Source organism: Python bivittatus, unplaced genomic scaffold, assembly GCF_059951505.1.
Source record: "Python bivittatus isolate LINGU-HERP-01145 unplaced genomic scaffold, Pbiv_v1 ctg000030_np1212, whole genome shotgun sequence".
In the NCBI taxonomy this organism is placed as follows: Eukaryota; Metazoa; Chordata; class Lepidosauria; order Squamata; family Pythonidae; genus Python; species Python bivittatus.
The window spans coordinates 2,097,231-2,115,449 of NW_028277031.1; the positions used below are offsets into that span (position 1 = coordinate 2,097,231).

General features: G+C 44.9%; 1 protein-coding gene across 1 annotated transcript in view; it reads right to left on the reverse strand.

Annotated features, from left to right (window-relative positions):
• Nucleotides 1-18,219, reverse strand: part of RAB26 (RAB26, member RAS oncogene family) — a 149,594-nt gene that overhangs the window by 38,788 nt on the left and 92,587 nt on the right. The window contains exons 3-4 of the mRNA XM_088152399.1: nt 10,453-10,494; nt 7,895-7,961 (exon numbers count right to left, since the gene is read on the reverse strand). Coding sequence (XP_088008525.1) covers nt 7,895-7,961; nt 10,453-10,494 — 109 coding nt within the window. The remainder of the gene's footprint in view (nt 1-7,894; nt 7,962-10,452; nt 10,495-18,219) is intronic.

Consider the following 18,219-nt stretch of genomic DNA (forward strand, 5'->3'; position numbering starts at 1 on the left):
GCCTGGTCCCGTCGTCTTGTGCTCTGTTGGATCTGCCGCCACGCCGATTCCGCCGTTCCGGCCAGCCAGATCCAATCCTTCACTGTGGACGGGTCGTCCCGCCCCAGTGCCCGTTCCAGGATCTCTGGGTTGAGTCCCCTCTTAAAATACTTCACCTTCAGGGACTCCGGCCAGTCCGCGAGCTTCTCGGCCAACCTCCGGAACTCCAGGGCATATTCCAATACCGATTTGCCCCGCTGTCTGAACTGTAGGATGTCGTCCTCCGCCCGCTTGGCGCTCAATGTGTCCTCGAATCTGTCCCGGAGCGCCTGCATGAAGTCCGGAAACTCCGTAGTTCCGCCGCGTTGGCATCGTACAGCCCGATCACCCAGCTGGCTGCTTGGCCATCTAGCAGCTCGGCCACGTAGGATACCCTGTCCTCATCTCTAGCGAATAGGTGACCACCCCTCTGCATGAACCCCCTGACGTGCGTCAGAAAGTGCGGCAGCTGTTCGGGGTCCCCTGAGAACTTCCCAGTGATACCTCGAAGTCTCAGGGCGTCTGCCGCCCGTTGGTCCTCCGACCGGGGCGCCGTGGGTGGTGCCGGCGGGGGTGTCGGACCGCCCCCCCTGTCGCTCGCCTCCTCGTTCACCGCCGGTGGCCCCACTCTCTGTAGTAGGGTCTGGAGCATCGCCTCCACGGCGTCTAGGCGTCGCTCGACTCTCTCCTCTAGTCGGGCGAATTTCTCGCTCCACTCACGGTTCCGGAACCCCGAACCCCGGGTCATCGTAACGCCTGAATCGTCTGGTCCTTGGTTCACGCCCATCGACCACCGCTCGGATGGAGTGCGCCCGGCCCTGGCCGCTGCCCCGTCGCTCCCGGGCGGCTCCGACCGCCCTTCCGCGAGCCTGGATCCCTCGCGCTCCAGCTGACCCACGGATTCCTCGTCGCAGGTCAGGCGACTGAAGGAAGGGGGTTCCCCCTTACCTCCCCTAGCAAACCGGTGGCCAGGACGATTCCTCTGGGGTTAAGGTCAGGGGCAACGTACCTCCTTGGCCCCTCCAGAGAGCTGCTGGGAGAGTGCAGCAGGGGGCTTTGGAGACCTCTGGTAGGATCGCTGGGGCCCAAGCAACCACATCCCGCACGAGCATCTGCCCCAAAGGGGTCTGAGCCAACAAGATCTGGCATTAATTTCCCTTCCCATCAGCCTTTGCTGCATTCATCATCCTGCCCCTTCTTTTCAAAGGGTCTTCCTGGATCATTCAATTATTCCTGGTGCAGAGATTCAGGCTGCCAGCTGTGTCTCTGAATGACTGCCTGCTCAGAAGCAACCCTCAGGAATAACTGCACAGATGGCCAGGATACAGTTTAAGGCAAGAGCCGCAGCAATTTTCCTTAGCTTGACAGCCATTTTATCAGGCAGCGTTCTCAGGGCACCGAACACTGACGCACCATCTATTTGCTTCTTACAGATGTGATTCACACACAAACAAATACAAAAAAATCAAGCACAGTTGGAATGATTGCTTGATATTGTTGGGATTTTTTTTTTTTTTGGCTTGTTTCTGTGGTTTTGCACAATGCCACAATCCAATTTTAAAAGTAGGGAAATAAAATAGCTCCAAGCAGGAGAGGGGAGGGAGGAATGAGTAGCACATCTCTGCAGTTACACGTTGGCAGGCTGATGGCCGCTTCTGTTGCAGACCAGAAAACCCCGGTTTCACCCCACATATGACAGGGGTGAACAGGCTTCCCAGCTGGGCACATGTGGATGCAGCCAAAAAGAGCACCCAAAGGGAAAGATGTTTCCAATTTTAAGAGCAAAGAAGAATCAGCTTCGGGCACCTGAAGAGCAGGGCATGTCAAGGTGACTGTGGGGCTGAACTGAACAAGAGCCTCAGAGATGCTCCTAAAATGCCACCATCTGCAGAGCGTGGGAAGCAACAGATCCCTCCGTCTGCCTTTGGATGATCCCAGGATTCAAGTATCCCCACTGGCTGGTGCTCAATTTAGGGCAAGAGAATATCCACCGGTAGTCACTTGACTGGGAGCAACCATTCCCACATATCCACATCCTTCCCTTCAGCTCCGCAAAATGTCCCCGGGCTCCCCCCACTCCCCCAGCTACTTCTTGTTCTCTGGGAAATAAATGAGATTCCCAGAAGCAACTCTCTCCCTCTTTTACATTTTTCTCATTATCCTTTTAATCATTTTCACTTAACAAGCTCTCTTACCACTCAAGAAACTGCTCAGAGCTATTCACTAAGATTACCCGGTTCCATTGCTCGACATTTAATAAAAGCTTCTAGGAAGCAAATTTGGCTGACGTTCTTTAATGCTCAGAGACCTGTCTAGGAACCATTTGTCTAGCTCAGTGTTTCTCAACCTTGGCAGCTTTAAGATGTGTGGACTTCAACTCCCAGAATTCCCAGCCAGCTGTGCTGGCTGGGGAATTCTGGGAGTTGAAGTCCACACATCTTAAAGCTGCCAAGGTTGAGAAACTCTGTGCTAGCTAGTTGAAACCCACCACAGAATGCTTCCACACCTACACTTCTCTTTCACCAGTGGTCCCTGGGCTCCTCAGCTTCACAAGACCTTCAGGGGAAGAGCTGGGGTGCTGCCTCTTCAGGGGGTGCACCAATTTTTAAAGGCATCACAGAGCCAGAGCATCCTTAGCAATGGTCCCTGGCTTCAAAATGGGGGGCACAACCAGGCCGTCAAAGCCCTGCCCTTTTAAATGCGCATTGCATACATTGCACAGAGGTAAAAAGGGGTCGGCCTTTGATTTTGAAGCCAGGGACCTTTGCTGTACGTGTCCCTGCATGGAGCTGTTGTAATCAAAAGGACACAACCCCGGAGCCTTTCCAGAGAGGCTAGGATATGTCATTGAGGCTGCTGAAGGACTGTTGGAATTGTGCTCATTTCTCCCTATTTTGCAGAAGAATCTTGATTTTAGTCAGTGCAACAGGCAGCAAAGTGTCCGAGGCCAGCTCTGGTTTCAGGGTGCTTTTTTCACAGGTAAAAGGTTGCACTTGTATTGGGGGGGGGAGTAGAACATCTCATCCTAGATGAGTAGCAACTAGCGCTTCGCGGACGAGAAAGCAACACCTGCCTGTCCATATTTCTTCTTCTGCGTAAGCAGCCTGTTCACGCTGTCCTTACTACTTAAGGAAAGGAGATTTCAAGGTATTTCCCACGACTGCCCCTCTTTGGGAATTCCAATTTGAAAACAGAGCACTTTTGCAGAAGAAGGTGCTGACATAACCTTGAAAATGCAAACAGACCTTTCACGTCATCGCTCAGAAATTCACAGAGAGCAGAGCCTAACTTCAAAACTCCAGCCCAGTCAAAGAGTCTTTGTATTCTGTCTCTTCATGGGAGAGACATACCCCCTTTCAAGGGGCTGCGTCACATTGCAAAAGTCCATAGTAAGCTGAGAAAGGAAATGTTCCTTCCTTTTACTCCAAGTCTATAAAACAAGGCAAACAGGACACACTCAGGGGCAAACTAGGCGTGATGATTATAATTCTTAATTCAGTTTTTAACCACCCCTTTCCACTGAGCAAGATGACGCTCAAGGTACAAATAACTAAAAGGATAATCATGCACAGAATTTGTACAAAGTAAGACTGTTATGATTGCAAACATAAAATCAAAACAATAGTAATGTAAGATAGAATTGCGACTGAACTAGGGCTTCAGCAACTGCAGCCCCACCTTTGGGGGGTGTTTTGCTCAAAGAACCACCTGAAAAAGCCCTCTGATGAACTCATAATGACTCTTTAATTGATTCTCATTAAAACTGTTGTTGTTCACGTGTTTAGACACTTCCATTGTGACTCAATGAACATCATTTCAACCAGAGCTCTCATAAGCTCCTGCTCCTGTCACTGGTGACAATATCCAGCCACCTTGTCTTCTATCAGCCTCTTCCATTCTTCCAAGCATGAGGGTCTACTCCAATGACTCCTGTCTTTGCATTGTGCATCCAAAGTATTTCAGCTTTAGCTTCGTTCTTCACGCTTCCAGCAAGAGTCTGTCTTTACTACGTCCAACATCAGATGATTTGGCCTTCTGATCGTCCAAGATCTTCTCAGCCGTTTTCTCCAGTGCCACAGCTCAAAGGCATCCTTTTTCCCTTGTGCGGCTTTTCTGATGCTCCAGCTTTCATAGCCATGCATTACAGCTGGGAAAACCTTGGTCTTGACAACATTTACCTTTGTTGCCAGCGTGAAGCTTCTGCACTTTAGTATTTTGCCCAGAGTTGCCGTAGTCTTTCTCCCAAGTAACAGACCTCTCTTTATTTCAGCCGCCATCCCTGTGAAGTTTTGACCCCAGGAAGATAAAGTCTGTTCCTTGTTCAACTTCTTCTCTATTTGCATTGAGCTGGCATTGCCTGTTGACATAAGCTTAGGGTTTTTTTAAATACTGAGAGATACTTTAGCTCTCTCTTTTTCATCCTTAAGAAGACAGCTTAAGTCTCCCTTGCTTCCAGCCATCCAAATCTATCATCAGCATCTCTGAGCTTGTTGATGTTTTCCCAGCCATTTTAATTCCAACTTCTGTTTCTTCTGATCCAAAATTTCTCATATGTTCTGCATACAATTTAAGTAAATAAAGTGGCAGTAGCAATCTTGGCCCTCGCCTTTCCCAACTTTGAAACATTTAGTTGCTCCATATTCCATTTCACGAGTTGCGTCCTGTCATCATACAGATTCTCCAGTAGGCAGATGAGGTAGACCTGTGCACCCATGGTTTTAAGGGCATGCAAAAACACATTTCATTTTGGAACTCCCTGATCTTTTCAATCATCCATCAGTTTTTAGTAATGTGATCTGGGGTGGCCCTTCTGAATCCAGCTTGTATATTTGGCAGTTCTGCTGAAGTTTAGATTGAAAAATGTTGAGTGTTATCTGCCTAGCAAGTGAGATACAGGTAATCCTTGCTTAGTGACCACAATTGGGACCAGCAACTCCATTGCTAAGTACCACAGTTGCTAAGCAGAAAATCACATGACTGTGATGGGCTTATTATGTCATTTCCCCTTTGGTCGTTAAGAGAATCACCGTGGTTGTTAAGTGACACATCATGCGACTGCACCTTGTGATTTTACTTCCACGTTTTCCATTAACTCTGCTTGTCAGAAGCTGGTTGTGAAGCACCCAAATAGCGATCATGTGATCGCAGGATGCTGCAACAGTCGTAAATGCGAGGACTGGTTGCAAAGCTGGGGTTTTTTTTACACTGTTATAACTTTGAACAGTCGCTAAACAAGGCAATCGGTAAGCAAGGTCTACCATTAAATGCAATTTTTTAGTAGTTTAAGAATCCTGTCCTTTTTTGGTATTGGAACATAAAAGGATCTTTTCACATTCCTTGGCCATTGCCCATTGCTGTTTTTTACACCTGGTTACAAACTGCACTTTAATTGCATCACCTTGTAAGATTTTAAACAGTTCCACTGGTATTTCATCAACTCCTGTAGCTTTGTTGTTAGTAATATTTTCTAGGGTCCATTTAATTTTACTTTCCAGAATGTTTGGCTCTTGTTAGTGGTCAAATCTTCACGTGCATCAGTGATTTTAGTTTGTGTGTGTGTGTGCGCGCAGTTCTATGTATTTGTACCAACTTTTCTTTATATCTTCTTTCTCCAGTACATCATTGCGTTTTTATCATGCATCTTCTCAAGGTGTCAACTAGCAGCCCTTTTGCCTTCTACATTTTAGGGTATTTTGCTTGATTCATCTTTAATGAGGTCATGAATTTCAGCCCAGAGTTCTTCAGGCACTCTATCAAATTAAACCATTAAATGTATTCTTTCCTTTTACTGCATAAACATTTAGAATACTGCTGAGGTTGTGTCTTGTTGGCCTGATGATTTTATGTGTGTTTCTAGTTCAAGTTGTAATTTTACAAGAAGGAGTTTGTGACCTGAGCCACTGTCAGCATCTGGGTTTGTTTCTGCTGACAAATAGAGTTTCTTCAGAGGATACAGTCAACTTGGTTTCAGTGTGGTCCATCCAATGATGTCTATGTGTAGTGTTATTTTTAGGTTACTAGGAGAAGGTATTCTAACCCTGCATGTTCTTGGCAGAATTCTTGTCTCATCTGTATTCTGTTTTGTCTCATTCTCTAAGTCCAAATGTTCCTGTTATTCCAGATGTCATTTTACTTCCAACTTTAGCACTCCAGTTGCCTGTGGCACCTTTTTGGTGTGGCATTAAGAAGGTATGGCAAGTCACTACAGAACTGTTCCGCTTCCTCTGCATTGGTGCTTGGAGTATAGATTAAGATCACCATAATAATGCTTGGCATGCCTTGGCTTCAGACTGAGACAATTCTATAATTTCTTGGTTTATACCCAATCACTGACTTTGACACCCTTTTGTTAATGGGCTTCAATAACCTTTGGTGGACTCAGGATAGCATGTGTGTAGAGGGCATAGGGAATGGTCTTAGAGGATAAGAGGAAGAGTCACCACCAAAGCAATGAACAGACAAGCGTGGCTTCAGCCCTTTCCAAATTTGAGTAAACGTCTCAGGCCCCTTCCTAATTCACATGAAGATAAAGGGAGGGAAGCACATTCAGACTGGCAAGATTCTGTCCCTACAGCTGTTCCAGTAAAAGCAGTTCTACACCTGTATGGCACTGGTTTCTTAGGCTGGGTTAGGGTTATAGGGCTGACAGGATGGTGTGTCCATCCTTGTGTCCCTTAATCTCTCAGTGGCTTATGATTCCATCAATCGTGGTATCCCTCTGGATTGGCTGTGGGGTTTGGTGGCAGGGCCACCATGTTACAGTGGTTCTCCTCCTTCCTCTGTGGTTGGTTCCAGTCAGTATTGATAGGGAAAGAGGTTGTGCCTGCAAACTTTCATTTGTTGGGTGCCTCAGAGTTCAACGTTCTTGCATCTTCTGTTTAACTTTCACATGAAACTGCTGGGTGAGGTTATCTGTCAGTTTGGGCTCTGGTATGCAGATGATGCCCAACTGTATATTTCAACCCCAGGCAGTCAATGTAGTAACCCAATGTCTGGAAAACTATTTGGGTGTGGATGGGGAGAAACAGATTCAGGTTCAATCCTGACAAGAGCAAGTGGCTGTGCATATCTGAGCCCCCTGGAACTGGGGACTTTTCATCCTTGGTCTTGGACGGGGTCACAATTCCCCATTTGAGACTGGAGTGCAATTTGGGGGTTGTCCTGGACTGAAGCTTCTGCTGAAAGAGCAGGTGGCAGCTTGGCCAGCAGGGTCTTTGCACAGATCCATCTATTGCACCAACTGCACCTGCTCCTAGACTGGGAGGCCCTACAGTGGGTCCAAACTCCAGCGGTGCAAGCAATGATGGGTGTGCCATGGACTGCCAACAGTATAGCTCATAACATCACTGGGTGGACAAATCTCCTCCCCACTACAAGGTAAATATCTATGAAGGGGATCAATAAAATATTATGTTGGGGAACTAAAAGATCAGGCAGAACTAGAGTGCAATTTTGATGCTCACTCCACTCTGTGAACACTTTCAGTAATTTCAGATGGTGATCATCTCACCTGACTATTTCACAGTTCTTGCTTCAAAAGTGTTTGAATCCATCACACTCAGTCTCTGTTTACTTCATCTCCCCTCACTTACAAACTTGATTATATATATCATTTCTTACGGTTTCTCTGTTAATAATCTCTGATTGTCTGGGACTGCCAAGAATTGGCAATGCCACTAACCTGGGAAAATGAACAAGCACTAGCATCTTCACAATTAAGCAAGTGCGTGAAATACATCTGTTGTCATCTTCTGAAGCTGAGTTTTCAATATAAAAACCAAAAGGGAAGACCACAGGTAGAGCTCTACAGTATCTTCAAGAGGGCACCCTTTTTCCACCAGGAACTCAATTCTCAAAACGTCACAGAGGTTCTTACCATGGGCATCCCGGTAGTAGGCATGTGTGACGCTGCGAAACCTCTCCTGGCCAGCAGTGTCCCAAATCTGAAAATGGCAATAAGCAGAAAAGCATGTGAGGTCAACCTGCAAGTCATCCTGCAGCCAAACTGCTGATGTCCAGAGAGTCCACCCGGGGGAGAAAGGAAGACGATGCAACCATTTTTTCCTTTTTTCTTGCTGCAAGTACTACAAATCCCAAACACACTTTTTTCCTTTCAGTATTTGGATCCAGGACACAGTAGATATACTTTTCACACTAAAATGAACGGCAGTTAATTTAGCCATGAACATGGTTTTACATTCAGTCCAAATAGGCTAAGAGAGGCTATTTTGATCTGGATCTAAACCAATATTGTTTCTCAGGCAAAATTTGCAGCTTCTTTTTTTAATGGTCCATTTGACAATGAGATGTTAAAAGAATATTGTGAGTGATCCTTTTAGGAATACCAATAAATGTGGACCCCATATAGCTTGGAAAGCATCTCAACTTTCCAAAGGCTGATGGTATTCAGCATGGGAGGCCGATGATGTTCAAAGAAAAGTATCTTAGGGCTCTTTAGGCAAATAGCTGTGCCATTCTTGGCATCCTTTCTGAATTATTTAAATTTATTTGTGATTTTGTTGCTCCTGGTAAATATTATTAACTTCTGTCTATATCCCATGCTTCTTCCAGGCGCTGCAAGAGAACACACACAACTTTATGTCCATATGTTAAATGAGCAAAAAATAAACTGACCAACCCCTTTATTTTTTGCAAAAAGAAATAAATAAATGAAAAAAGAGGAGTTTATATGAATGCATAAACAATTACGTTTGTCTTACGCGTATGTTCAGCATTAGATTGTTTGCTTTTAAATGAATTTAACTTCAGAACAGGGAAAAAGTGAGAACAAACAGATACTTTTGGAATTACAGGCCAAATTTCTAAATAGTCCTTCAGACGTCCAGCAATAGAACATTCAAGTATGGAAAGAAAGGTGAGTTCATTAGATCATTGTACAATTGATGATGGATAGGTGGGCCTCCGTCTGTGTAATGTCAACCTTTTTTTCATTGTAAGGGTGATGGAGAGACTGTGAAAGCATCTGGGGAGATAACTACACAGGTAAGGAAGATTCAGATGGATAACTTTGTATATGAGAACCGAAGGAGGAGATTGATGGCAGTAAGGATATAATTTGGACAAGTGGGATGAGGGAATCAGTGAAAGCAGCCAACTCTTGCATCACGGACATTGCTGAGAAAGGAGAAGAAGGCCGTGCCCATCATCAGTGAAGAGACAGTTCAGATCGGCCATGGGGCCCTTTGGGAGTTGCTGTGGCTACTACTTCCCACAATTTGCCATACAGCGGTTGGTAAATGTGAAGGCTCTGGAAAGGGACTTTAGCAGGAGATGACAGAACCTGGCATGACAACACGGGTTTGTCTCAAGCGCTATCAGGCCTAAACTATGAAGGTGGACATATGCTGGATCTGATTTTCACCTTGGAGCAGTCAGAGCATGGTCTGAAGACGGAAGCCTTGATGACTAGTTCTTTGCCATGGGCAGGTCACGGTATGATCAGCCCGGAGCTGGTCACCACTACCAACCTCTACAGGGTAGTGGACTATGATCCATCACAGATGCTTTATGGATCTGCTTGGATTACCACAGATGGTTGAGGGCAACCGGCAACATGGTGGGAAATTCTTCCATGAACCTAGTTAGCCACTTATACGGAGGTTGGATTAGATTGTGCACTTGTGGCTCTTCCTGGCCACAGGTCACTGGGTGGGTGTTAGCTTACCAGGAGATTGGCAGCAAAGATATCTGGAGCAATTGTGACAGAAAACTGGGAGTAAATCAAGAGAGCCAGTTTGGTCTAATGGTGAAGGCCCCAGGCTAGAAACCAGGAGACGGTGAGTTCTAGTCCCGCCTTAGGCCTGAAAGCCAGCCGGGTGACTTTGGGCCAGTCCCTCTCTCTCAACCCAACCCACCTCACAGGGTGGTTGTTGTGGGGAAAACAGGAGGAGGATGGAGTATTGTTCACCACCTTGAGTTATTTATAAAAATAATAAAGGCATACTGAAAAAAATCTAAAAAAAATGACTGAGGATAGGCAGAGCCTCACATTCAGGTCTACAGTGTGCTGCTTAAGGGCAGTGAAATATCACTATTTCTCTGGCCTTGCTGCATCAGCAGAATTCCGTCCAGTAGTATAACTTTAATTCAGCACTATAACTTCAATAGTGCAGCACTGGCTTCCTATAGGTTTCTGAGAAGAATTCAAGGACCTGGTTTGGTCTACAAATCCATACGGGGTACGTGCAGAGGATATTTATGGGAACACCTCTTCTGGGTTGGCTCAGGCTGGCCTGTTTGTTCTGCCTGTGAGAAGATGTTCTGGGCATCCTCAGTCCAGGAGCTGAACAGGGCAGAGAAGCTAGCAAAAAAGCAAAATCTGATCTAACAGGACGCTAGGTGCTCTACAGAAACCAGAGATGCAACAAAACAACAAAACATTCAACATCAAAACTGACACAGGGTTGGGCTTACCTGCAATTTTACTTTGACACCATCCACATTCAAGACTTTATTCTGGAACAGAGAAAAAGAGAGAACTTGGTCAGGTCAAGAACCTCATCAGGTCACGAGCAGCTTTACCCTCTCCCTAGAATACTCCCTTGGAGAGAGTTAAATATACTCTCTAGTTGTTTAAGACCCACGGTAAAGAAGAGCCCTCCCAGGACATTCCAGAAAACGCAACAGGAAGCAAGGATGATCTGGAGCTCATGACACAGCCCCAACTTTGCAAGCAGATGGGACCTTGTCCAGTTCCTGGCATCTCATGTAGAGCAAACGGACAACCCTCAGAGGCATCAGCCAAGGGTCTGATCCTGCCCAACACAGCTACGTCATTCCCTTCCACTAAATACTTGGGAGCAAAGGGAACTAAAGCTCAGGGGCAGCACAAACAGCCGGAAGCATCCTGAGACTGACTACAGAAAAGCAGCTAATGGGGCCAACGGATTCTTTGTGCCAAAGACACGAGGATCCAGCTCCAGTTCAGAAGCAGCTCTGGACCGTTGTGATCACAGATGACCAGCAATTTATGTCTGGCTCCCCTGCTTGAAACTGCTGCAAAGCCAGCTGTCCCCCCACCCATTTCTGGGCATGCCAGGTTCTCTAACGCTTGGTACTCTTGCCTCCCAGCTCCGGCACTCAAGTCAACACGTATCCCCCCGCCCCCCGCATGAGCTTCAGTTTAAAGCAACACAATTATTCAAAAAAGCTTCAAGCAGCAACCTGATGCTTTGCAACAGGGAGGGGGAAACGCCCTTTACTTGCTTTACCTGTGCTACTGGAAAGGGTTGCAAAGCTCTGCATTCAAAACAGCCTGAATTCAATCCCAGCTGTGCTCTCCTATTTCTGTCATGGGATATGAGAATGACCTTGGGAGACAGGAGGAAGAGCACAGCCTAGACAAAGGTTTGATAAGAGAAATCTGAGTCCAAACGAGGGAGGGGGTGGAGAAAACATCTCAAGAAGGGACCCCCCTCCCCAGTTCTCTGGAATGTAAAGGCCGGGGAGGGGGGAAGCGCTTTCAGACTGGCCAGATTCTAAACCAAAAATCCAATTCACATTGTCAAAGGCCTTCTCTGCATCCAAGAATAGCAAACGCAGCTTGTTTTTATTATCTTGCTCCAAGTATTCCAGAATATTCAAAACACTGCTAATATTATCTCATAGTTGTCTTTTAGGTAAAAAGCTGCATTGATCTTCATGAATAGAATCCTGTAAAATTATTTTTAACCTTTCAGCCAAAATTATGTTAAACAGTTTGTAATCATTGTTATATTAGCCTCCTTCCAGCTATCAGGAATCTTTCCATTCTGCAAAATAATATTCACCATTTGTTGTAAAGCTTATAAAAGCTCATCTTCAAAACATTTATAGTAAGAGGCTGATAACCCATCTGGCCAGATGCCTTTCCTGTTTTTGTCTTTTTGACAACTTCACACAGCCCCCTTATTGCTATAGGTTCATTCAAAATTTGTCTCTGTCTGCAGTCTTAAAGGTAAATTCTGTTGTGCAAGTATTCACCCATTTTTTCTGAGGAAATGTCTTGACCTTTGTATAAAGTAGTATAATACTGATGAAACACTTTTTGCATATTCACATTATCTGTTATTACAGTATTCCCTTCTTGTAATTTTATTATCACTTTTCTTTTTCTTTTCTCAACTTGTATGCCAACCATCTCCCCAGTTTATTTGAAAATTCAAAATGTCTTTGTTTTGCATATTTCACCTTTATTTCTATCTCTCTCACTGTTAACATAGATAATTGCCTCTACAGAAGCTTAATTTGGTGAGTTATAGTTATCATTCCTGGAAGTTTTTTTTAACTCTTTTTTTTAAAATCTCATCTAAAATCATTTGCATTTTCTCTTGCATTTTCAATTTAAATATGCTATTACGCTGTATATAATATCCTCTTACAAAAGCTTTACTTGCATCCCAAACTATCTTTATTTCTGTACTTTTATTAAGATTATTCTCAAAAAAATTCCTTTAACTTCTTTTTGCAGTCCTCCATCACCATTTCTTTTTGTAATAACATCTCATTCAATCTCCACCTAAAAGATGTTTCTCTTTTTAAAAGTTGACTGGATTATGATCTGAAAATGTCTTTGGTAATATCTCCACTTTATAAACATTATTAGCCAAAGCCTTAGAAATCCAACTCATATCTATTCTTGAAAAAGAACGATGTCTTTCAGAAAAATAAGTATATTTTTTGGAATCTCCATTTTTGTCTCCATGCATCAACAAGCTCCAAATTACCCATTACATTAAATCAAAAAAAGTCTTTGGTAATTTACCCTGTGTTATTTTAATATTTTTCTCAGAAGTTCTATCTTTTTGTGGGGAAACCACTCCATTCCAATCCCCCAGAAGACACCAATTTTCATATGTAAAATCCAAAAGTTTATCCATAAGTCCTTTGTAAAATGCTGTTTTATCTTCATTTGGGGCATAAATTCCCAGTATCAAAGTCTTAGCCCCCTGTAGAGTGATTTCACCCCAACATATCTGCCATAATCATCAGTCAATATAAGTTTGGATATACTTGGGGGTTTATATACAAAACAACTCCTTTTTTTTCCAATCCTGCTGAAATAAATTCTTCTCCCAGATTTTGGTGACTTAAATATTTTATATCTTTTTTGCTAATATGTGTTTCTTGTAGACAAATCAAATCGTTTTAACTTTTTCAAATAATGTTTTTTCCCCCTCTCTTTTGAGGTGCGTTTGCCCCATTTATATTCCACATTGAACATTTATCGTTCATAATTAATCCAAGATTTTGGAAAAGTCAATATCTGTAGCACCCAACGTGGGATCTTCTTTGGTGTCTTGAATCTGTTGTGGCATTTGTTTAGTCTCATCTGTCACTGTCACTTCCCTTTGTGTCTCCTCCAATTTGTCTTTAAATTTTTTCAGAAAATCTCTTGCACAGAATTCAACCTAAATCTCTGTTGTTTATAAGTAAAAATCACCCCTTCCAACTTGTCCCATCTAAATGGAATTTAAAAAGTACTCTTTTCTCTTGCGTAGTATTCTAATTGGGATTTCCTTAAGTACAATTATATCTGTATTACTGAAGTATTATTAAAGTGCTGCTGTAGAACTTGGTCTCTTGCCTTCTTCCCGACAAAGAGCACAAAGACATCCCATGGAACATTTCTTAATTTTGCAGAACGAGTATTGATCCTACAGGCCTTATCAATCTCTGTATCAGAATCATCCTCCTCCCATTCCAGGAAATCAGACAGAGATTTAACAATCTTTTCTCTGATATCCTCTCCACGTTCTTCTGGAATTGCTCTTAATCTTAAGCAGAATTCTTTTTCTCTCAGTTCCAATAATGCCAAGTTGTCCATATCCTTCATCTGTTTATAACTTCTGTCTTACTTTCCAAAACTTCCACTTTGTCAGTAATTTAAGTCTGCAGCCAATTGCCCTACACATTCTTCAATTTTCTTAACTTCTTCTTTCAAATCTTTTTTCATCTCTGCAAATCCTTCTTCCATTTCCTTTTTTAACTGTTGCAGTCATCTTTCTGCCAAATTCTTCAAACATTTTCTGCAATAAATCTAATGAAATACCTTTATCTGTAATTTGTTCTAGTGAACCCCTGCATCCTTCCCCCAATTTGGCAGCTTTCCTTGGGGTTGCCATGGTGAGAAAATAAAAGTATGTCAATTATACTGGTAAAAGTAAAAGGCAAGCTTCTTCTTTTTTTCTGTTTTGCTGCTCTCTGTCTTTAATACTTTAGTCCCAACTGGCTCTCCATAGTCACAGTCACACCATCTGGCTCATATTACTCTTATCTGCTTGTTTTATAAAACCCACCAATTATTACTGTCCTTAAAAATAAACAGTCAGCATTCCCACAAAGGTCCAGTCTGTTAGTCTAATTAATTTTACTATTTGCAAAGGCACTTTCATCAGAAAAAAAAAAAAACTCTTCTATTTTTTACAATCACTGCCCCCCTTGTCTGTTTGAAACTTTCTTATATTACAATCATCTTAAGCTTTTTGCTTTTAAAGTAAAATCCTTGAAGAGAGCAGGGGGATTTTCTCTTCTTAATTTCAAAAAGAAAGCACTCACCAAGAGTTTTTGATCTTCGCTGCCTGGGAATCTCTCTCTTAAGTTGCAAAGCAATTAAATCGTAAAGTGATTAAGAAGGTGAGGCTTTTGCCAGTCCGATGTCCATAAAGGCTGCACAGCAATTTAGGGCATGTTGTAAATCCCTCGACTCCCACCGCTCAACCCACGATTGACCACAAGAAACTAAATCCCTGCAGCTTTCTCGTGAGGAGCAGCTCTTCCAGAGCACAAGTGGATAATCCCCCGATTTCTCCTTCCTCTGGGGAAATTTCTGTCTGCCAGAACCGTCTCCTGGCTGGCAATTCCACCGCTGTGCTGCCCCTCCTTGCAGAGCCACTCACAGAGCCGACTAACCGGCCATAACACCACGCCCAGAAGCCCCCCATGCTTTTCACTCTAGAGCTGTTATATCACATGGAGTGATAGTGACAGTCCATGCTGAGTGCTACCTACAACTACCCTATAGGAAAAAAATGGTTAAGGAGGTAATTTTTAATTTTTAAAACATTGCCATGGCAAACAATGGAGTATTAAACACACAGTTACCTTGTTGTTTCTGCATTCGCAAGTATTCAAAACAGTTTGCTGGTGCCTTCAGAAAATCACCCTTTCTTGGACTGGTTGCAAAACCCAGCTTCCACTGTTTTATACTAGAAAACCCATGAAGGTAGGGGATGACAGGGACTGACTAAGAGAACTCTTGGAGAAGGCACTGTAGGCCTGTAGCTCTCAACTCAGGGCCTCTGCAATGAGTTAATGATCTGCAACAGCAAATACACCAGACTGGGGTGGGGGGCAACCTAGACATAGCCATTTGGCTGGAGAGGCTTTCAGAGAAATGTGACATATTACCACACATTTCGTAGAGATTGAAATCTGCCCATTTATTGTCAAACGTTCTGCACAGGCTCACAGTCTATCAGACAGACCCGTTACTGCACCAGGAAGCCGCTAGACTCAGTGGCAGATCAGCGCACAACTCAAGGAAACAGCTCAGCATGAGCCTCTCCCATGATAAGTGCAATCCAATACATTCTTCACCCGTTGCGGGTCCCTGGCTTTGCAACTTAAAACTGTCCCACTGGCCCAGGCTTATAGGAAGCTCCAGTAGGACAGGACTCTCCTGTTTTTCTCCGGACAGCTGCTATTCAGAGATACTCTGCCTCTGAACATGGAGGGTTTACTTAGCTGTCACCAGAACGGACTGCAAATCAACAGATCTTTGGAGTCCACCAGAGCAGCGGTCACTGAAAACCTCAAGCTTGAGCAGAGTATCTATGACAGAGCACGCTCACTTGGTAGTTGGACATGGCTCCTGGAAGTCCAGAGAGCATCTTCGGGTCATGCGGGTTTCCAGCCCATACTAAGAGGAAAGTCCTGTCGTTCTGCACTCAAATATGATGAGATTGTCCTACGAAGGAGAATTCCGTGGCTCCAAGGAGGCTGCCTTGCATCTCAGTTTGAGCAGAACAGGAACTCACTGAAACACAGAAGCGGGTGCCCTCTTTGGGAGAGTGGGTAGCTCTGTGTGTGCCAGGTCAGCCTTTAGGAGTGAAATATGCCTCTTGATTTAATTCAGAGAGGAAAGCATCAGCTCTCTGAAGAGAGATTGGATAGGCCTCCAAGGGGTTTCTGAAGGCCAGCTAAGTGATGCAGCTGGGAAACTGCTTGTCCCGAGGTCTCAGCCAGAGAGGGATCCCTCAGGAGTCAGATGTTTACAAAAGATGCCTGAGTGGCTCTCCTCATGTACTGACACATAAGTAGGCACCTCCCAGATGTTTTCAACTCCCGAAGTCAGAGGCAGGGAAACGGGACTTGTCCCGAGAGGTCAACAGGAGTTGCTCACGCAGCCCTCCAAAGGCCCTCTAATCCAGACTGTCCGAGAGGAGACTGGTGTCTGCCATGCCCCCTTCTCCTTCCAGGCAGAATCTGGTCCCGAAAGGTGACCTTGCCCAAGGCAGGCCTCTCCACCTGCTGCTCGCTGGACGCTCCCACCACTTGCACCAGATCAACTGAAAACCCACACCCTGGGCCAGTTTTGTAGGAACCCTGACTTTTGTCCCTTCAAAAACAACTTTTAAAATGGTTCTAGACTTCGGGAGTTGAAAACATCTGGGAGGTGCCTACTTATGTGTCAGTACATGAGGAGAGCCACTCAGCCATCTTTTGTAAACATCTGACTCCTGAGGGATCCCTCTCTGGCTGAGACTTGGATAGATTACTCAGAGTCAATTCAGGTGCTGAGAGTCTCTAGATTGCCTCTGGGTGGCTCACAATAAAATAAGAAATGCAGTAAAAACAAAAAAGAGAACAAGATGGTGAATCTGGCCAAAAACACCGTACACAAACTTTAACTGAATGGTCTGGGAGCGCACCAGCTCTGTCAGATCGCAGCGGCCACGCTGACGGTGGGGGAGGCAGGCAGCCTTTCAACAGCAGTCCGCGTAGAGTGCATTGTAGTAATTGAGCCTGGAGGGCATGAGTGACTGTCTGAAGGGCCTCCTGATTTAGGGAAGGGTGCAAGTGGCACAGCAGGTGGAGCACTGCAAAGGCTCCCTTGGCCACAGCTGCCACCAGCTCTTTGAGCAGGAGCTGTGAGTCCAAGAGGACCCTTGGACTGTGCACCACTCTTGAAGGGGAAGCGTGGCTCCATCCAAGGCTAAAGGTCTGGGTAGCCCAAACACCTACAGCCACTCAGTCGTCGGAGTCGGAGTCAGGTCCTCCCCGTCCAAACTCGCACAGCTTCCAGGCCCTGGGACAGAACCTCAACAGCGCCCCTTGGCCAGGTGGGCAGGAGAGGGCCTTGTACAGAGGCTGCTGTTGCCCGCAGCTCGTCCGTCTGGTTCATCGGAGAGGCTCCGAGGCTATGGAATGCTTTCCCCGGGGAGATGTATTTGACTCCCAAACTCCCGGGATTTAGCAAAATGGCAAAAATGCATTTAATTCACCAAGCTTTTAACTGTCAATTGACTTCAGTGATATTGATTTTAACTGTACTGATACTAACCATCATGTCTCGCATTGTTTTTCTTTCTCTATCGTATGTCCCCTTGCCTGCTCATGTAAGCAGAAAAGCAGGTTAGCAGTTTCATAATACAGAAGCTATATTTTCTAGAATTTCTTAACACAGAATTTTCTCCGTAATTTTCATTAGACTTCTTGTTCTTGCATCCCCCAGTGTCAGGCCTAGCCCAAGGAACTCCAAGAGACAGTGCAAATTCAGTCCAGCTATGTTTATTAGCTACAACCTCTAGCAAGAATCTTCCCAGACTGAAACCCCAGCTCCCAAAGTCCTCCAGCCACAACAGTGTGAATTCCTCAGGGAGGTGCCAGTCTCATCCTCTTGTAGCTCCCACGCTCCTCTGGCGAGCTAAGAAAATGTTTATCTCCCTGAGCCTGGCCTTCATAATTTCATTCCATCACACCCAGACCAACACGATGCCTCTCCTAAGTGCGGTCCTGGATCCCTGTCTCCTTCTGGATTCTCAGCTCCTCTTTCCATGCTTGCATCCAGTCACATCTCTTCCTGGGACCGTCGCTCATCCAGCACCTCTGCCTCCTACTGCCAGAAGAGCTCTCCTTCCTCAACAGAGTCGTCCTCTCCCCCCTTGCCCCCTTTGGGCCGACTTCCATGCCTTCCTCAGG